The 5,168-nt window shown below is 65.1% G+C and overlaps 3 protein-coding genes across 3 annotated transcripts; 1 reads left to right on the top strand and 2 right to left on the bottom strand.

Annotated features, from left to right (window-relative positions):
* Nucleotides 1-373: 373 nt before the first annotated feature.
* MNEG_8464 (hypothetical protein) lies at nt 374-694 on the bottom strand (the record flags this gene model as incomplete). Its single annotated transcript, XM_014043067.1, has 1 exon — nt 374-694. A coding segment is annotated over one exon (321 nt), but the record flags the coding sequence as incomplete, so codon positions are not given.
* Nucleotides 695-959: 265 nt separating this feature from the next.
* On the top strand, nt 960-2,313 carry MNEG_8463 (B9 domain-containing protein 2; the record flags this gene model as incomplete). Its single annotated transcript, XM_014043066.1, has 5 exons — nt 960-1,031; nt 1,217-1,418; nt 1,547-1,620; nt 1,878-2,013; nt 2,267-2,313. 5 exons carry the CDS (start codon nt 960-962, stop codon nt 2,311-2,313), a joined length of 531 nt encoding a protein of 176 aa, XP_013898520.1.
* Nucleotides 2,314-2,647: 334 nt separating this feature from the next.
* On the bottom strand, nt 2,648-5,096 carry MNEG_8462 (hypothetical protein; the record flags this gene model as incomplete). Its single annotated transcript, XM_014043065.1, has 5 exons — nt 2,648-2,896; nt 3,509-3,631; nt 3,904-4,026; nt 4,294-4,647; nt 4,896-5,096. The coding sequence occupies 5 exons, from the start codon at nt 5,094-5,096 to the stop codon at nt 2,648-2,650; spliced, it is 1,050 nt and encodes a 349-aa protein (XP_013898519.1).
* Between the last annotated feature and the right edge of the window lie 72 nt (nt 5,097-5,168).

Raw genomic sequence — 5,168 nt, 5'->3', positions numbered from 1 at the left:
CCCGCCCCGCCGGCCCGGAGGCCGCCGCGAGAAAAGGCGGAGCCGCTGCCGGCGCCGCCGCCTGGTACGGCCCGTGAGGGTGCGGCGAGCGTCGCGGCTTGCTGCTGCTGCTGCTTCTGAATGTATTTGCGGTATTGCCAGGCGATGCGCAGTCCATCATCAGCCTCTGGGCCTGGAGCTGGGGCGCCGCCGCCGCCGGCTGTGGCGGCTTGCAAAGGCGACGTCTGCGGCGCAGCACGCGGGCGGTGACGTCAGCAAGCAGGTGGCAGGGAGGTTACTTATTTACAAGCCCGTTGTGCTCAAGTTTTTGTGTTTGCAAGCATTCTGTGCAAGTTTGAATCACTTCAAATCATATCCCTCAGCAGCGACCCACCCGGGTTTCGCTGTCCTGCCGCGCTGTGGCAACGGCGGGCACGAACGCCGCCGCGCCGCCTGGCTGCGGCCTTGGCGCCAGCCAGCAGGACGAGTGGCCGCACGCAATACCCTCCGCCAAAAAGTGCTTGATGAAGCCGATGTGCTGCTGCGAGTGAGGGTCTTCCAGGAGCAGCATCACGCTGCCAAGCGGCAGCCCACCGCCCAGCAGGCGGTCCAGGTCGGCGAGGCCGGTTGAAAGGAGCGTCTGGCCATGGAGTCCAGGACGCACTCCGATTTCTGCGGTGCCACTAACTGGTTGCCGCCTCGTGAAGGCGCTCATTTGTTGCTGGAGAGAAAGCACGCGTGGCTTGCGATCTGATCACTGAAGCTATCATAAAGCTCGCGGTGCGATGCAACCTTCAGCTAGACAAACAATCTGTATGGGTATACACTCTAAGCTACTGATGTGCAGCAAGCACGAACGGGTTTGTCATCGTCGCAAAGGAGGGGGCGATTTGAAGTGAAGGAGAAGCATGAAAAGACCAGCAATTTTACTGACAATATAAGCCTTAGATTAGTGGTGCCTGGTCAAAGCGGTCTCCGCGATGGCAGAGCTCCATATCGTCGGACAGTTCGTGGGGGCGTCAGGCTTTGACGGGCACAATGTTTTCTGCAAGGTGCGTAAGATCTAGGCTGTGCCGCTCAGCGCCGCACCGGTCAGCGCTCAGGTGCTCTTGATGAATTGTTGGCTTGGGGCCCCGCTGCTTTGATGCATGCGCTTGCTTAGTACCGTACCCACCTTGCACCCTGCTCCATACGCACTCATCGCCACGCTGCGCACGCCGTCACGCTTCGCATGCAGTGGGGCGTGCGCGCGGGCCGGAGCTGGGAGTTGATAGAGGGCCTGGACGGCGGCCAGACGCAGGTCGACGCGCCACCAGACGGCGAGATGGCGGTGTGGGGGCACCCGCTAGATGTGCACTTCCTGTGCCGCGGGCTGTCGGGATGGCCCAAGCTGCACGTGCAAGTGTGGTCCCAGGACGCTCACGGACGCAACGAGCTCAGTGAGTGGGCTTAAGCTCTGATTTACACGTTTACAAGGCTTTGGCCGCAGAGGGCAGCTGTGGATGTATGCCCCCTTGCAGCGCTCCCAGCAGGCTGGACTAACCGTCGTTTCGTATTTGACACGCAGAGGGGTACGGCTTCTGCCACGTGCCTACCTCCCCAGGCATGTTCAGTTTAGACTGCCCGACCTGGCTGCCAGAGGTGCGCGTGGGTCTGGCTGCAGCCGCTGCCCTACGACACGGCTAGCGGCAGACCGCGCAGCGGCATGGGGCAACCACTGCTGTGGCTGCTGCATGGCGAATGCCGCGTTTTGGTGTACATCTCCAGGAGCTGTGCTGTGTGGGTGCCGGCCACAACATGCAAGCGCGATGCTGGGTGTTCCCGGGGCCAGCAGTGACTGGCGTGCACAGCAGCTGAGACCCTTGCCCCGTCGCCCCATTGCGCTTTGCGTTTCCCAGGGATCCGCCCTGCAGCGCGTGGCCGCGTTCTTTGTGGGCGGCGCGCCGCGGCTGCGCATGGAGGAGGTGGTGCACTCGCCAGGGGACAGGTTCCGGCTGCAAACGGTGGCGGGCGGCATGGTGCACCTCCGGCTAGGTGGGGGGCCGCGCTGTCTGGGGAGCCCACCGCATGTCCTGCCGGGTGCTGGGTGCTGATCGGCAGGCGCCGGCAGGACAGTTGCGCGGGCAAGCTGTGGAACAAGCCAATGTTGCTGGACAGGCTGAAAGGGCAGCAGGCATGATGCAATGCGCGGATGCAGCAGACTGCAAAGGCCTGGCATCACTGCTAGAATACTGCGGCTGTGCCCAACATCCGAGCTCTTTCCCATGCACTGCATTCCCTGATGCAGGTATCGTGATGCGCGACTTTGAACGCCATGGGGTCGTGACGAGCTGATGGCACATGTCGTGCTGCGGCGCGTGACCGAGCCGACCGTTGGCGCCCGCTACGAAATGCATTAGCACATTGTAGGACCTCCACAGTTGCAGCACTGGTGTGTGTTCACACTCCTTGTAATACAAGGTGATGGGAAATGCTGCACGTGGAGCCAACTGGGGGTCCCAACGCTGGAAAAGCGCCCAGATAAGGGCGGGCCACTGCAGTGAAACGCAAGAGGTGGCCTGTGGGAGGGAGTGGCAGGGTGGCACACAAAGACACGAGCAGGAAAAACGAGAAAGGAAGAACAAAGGAAGCTGACCGCCACAGGAGGGGTCTCGCGCAGCCCAGCTGTTCAGCCGCCCGCCTCGCCCGCTGCCGCCGCCTCCTTTCTCCGCTTCGCTGGGCGCTGCCCGCCGCCCCGGCCGCCGCTCTCCGCGCCGCCGCCGCCTGTGCTCTTCTTGGCCTTTGTGTCTGCGGCCGCCTGGCGGCGTTCGCGCTTGAGGCCCTTGGGCTTGGACAGCCCCAGGGTGTCGAGCGTCTGCTTGGGCATGTAGATGCGCCCCACCCTGCCGTCCAGGCTGTCGCGGCCGACGTTCTTCTCCTGCAGAATGATGGGTGGTCGTGCGGGTAGTGGCAGAAGTTGCAGTGGGCGTGCCGGCATTGTGAGCATATGAATCAGGCACGAGGCGGGCGCGGTGCGCGGATTGGTGCGCGCGTCGCTCAGGGGCTCTGCTCAGCATTTTGTGATACAAGGGTGCGTTCATCGAGGGTTGACCCCCTCAAACAAGAGGTGTCAGAAGGTATGCTTTTCTCATCACTGCAGGGGTCCGAGCACGGGGTCCGCATACACACGCGCACATACACACACACACACACAAACACACACACACACGTGCACCGAGCTCCAAGAAACAAAGCGTAAGCACTCAACTCCACGTAAACACGCCGCAGCAAACAACAGCGCACGCAGCAGTGAGGCGGGCCGTCTGCTCAGCCTGGTGCCAGTAACAAAAGTGTTCGTTCATAGAGGGGGTTGCCCGCTCAACCATAGAGTACAAAGGGTTTGCGTTCTCATCACTGCAGACGGCTCGCTTGGCCATTGCCTCACTGCTGCACGCACAACACTGGTCTGCAGGCATGTACACACACGCTCACACGTATGCACGCGCACATCCAAGCACGTCCAGAAGCACAGATGCCTGTGTCCCCCCACCTTCTTCTTGCCGATCTGTGGCCGCTTCATCGCCTCCTTTTCCAGGTCCGCCCCTGCCGCCCTGCTGCGCCGCACCACCAAGTCCAGGCTGGGACCCATCTCATCCAGCGCCACTTTGGGCACCTGGGGCACCGGCAGAGATGGGCGGAGTGGTGCGTGCGGACGTCAGGGGCGTCGTAAGCCGTGTTGAATGAGGGGAGGCGCACATGCGTGGCGCCTCCTCAAGCGCCGGGCAGAGGCCTTGCGCCGGCCCATGTGGCGCTGTGCTCCATGTGCCGCTGCGCTCGCCCATGTCATGCACGCGGCAGCCGCCAGCGTTGCGGTGGGTGGACGTAGCGGCTGCCGCGCCCTGCCGGCCTGAGGAGGCGTTATCATGCCCTTGAGATGCGCCGCACCTTGGGGTTGGCGCCCTTTTTCAGGCGGATCCTGTACTGCCGCAGAAGCAGGCTGTCTTCAGTGTCGCCCGCCGCAAACACCGCAATGACGCGGTCCAGGCCCGCCAGGTTGAGGGCCGTCACCTGGGTGAGGGGATGATTGTGTTTTTGGGTGAGGTGATGATTGCTTTTTTGGAGGGGAGAGGTAGGGGGCGTGAGGACGGGAGGGACTGGGGGTGGAGGCGCACCCTCGGGGGCAGGAAGCTGGGCGGGAGGGGGGGCTGCGGGCGCGCCGGTGGCCAGGTGCGCCCATGCGGGCGCTGGCAGTGCTGTGGCCGCAGGCTGCGGCCGGACCAGGTTCGCTAGGCCGCCCGGGGCCCACCGCTGAGCGCGGCGGCGGCGGCGGCCCACCTCGAGGCCGCGGAAAAAGTCCAGCAGCAGCGACTTGGCCAGCTTGAGCGCCGGCACGCTCTCGAACCGCTCCCCGACAAACAGCACCGCCGGCTTGTTGCCGGCCTGCGCGGACGCGGCGCCGCCAAACTCCTTGATTGGCCGGTGGCGCTCAACGCCGAGCTCCAGGCAGTCGTACAGGTGGAAGTCGAACAGGCGGCCGAGGGTGAGGTTGTTGGGCCGCTTCTTGCTGTGCGCGCCGAGGGCGAAGAGGCTGCAGTTGGCCTTTTGGGCGAAGAATTCCAAAGCGGCCTCGCCGCCGGGCTCGAGGGGCTTGACGGCGTCGTTCCTGCGCGTGAAGCGCGCAGACTCGGTCTGCGTGGGAGGGGTGGGTGCGGGCGCAGGGCACGTTGAGAGCGGCAACGGGGCATCCTTAGAGAGCTGGCTGCTTGTCTCGCTCGCAAGGGGCTGACGCATGACATGACCCCAACGCGAGGCAGGCGCGGCGGGCGCGGCGCGGGCGCGGCCGGGGGCGTGCTGCTGCATGCGCGCGCGTGTGCGCCCATCAGCGGGCGGGCTGGCGGGTGGTCTCGGCAGCGCGGAAGCAGCGGGGAGAGGCGCACCCCCTTGAGCTTGTGCAGGTCAGTCAGGACGTCCTTAATGACGGCGCTGGTGTTGCCGCCGTACAGGATGAGGGCGCGCTTCGCATCCTCAACCAGCTTGGGGCCCCGCTTCTCAAGCACGCGCTTGCCTCGCTTGGTGCGCGGCTTGACCAGCGCGGCCTGCTGCGGGTCCGCCGCCGGCGGCCGCGCAGGCGGCGCCATCGCCGGGGCTCCGGGCGGCGGCAGGGGCCGCGCCGGCGGCGGCGGCGGGCCTGCCGAGGGGGTGCGGCGGCG

Source organism: Monoraphidium neglectum (assembly GCF_000611645.1).
Source record: "Monoraphidium neglectum strain SAG 48.87 unplaced genomic scaffold scaffold01610, whole genome shotgun sequence".
Lineage (NCBI taxonomy): Eukaryota > Viridiplantae > Chlorophyta > Chlorophyceae > Sphaeropleales > Selenastraceae > Monoraphidium > Monoraphidium neglectum.
Note: the sequence above shows the minus strand (reverse complement) of the source record. Positions and strands in the feature narration are given on the sequence as shown.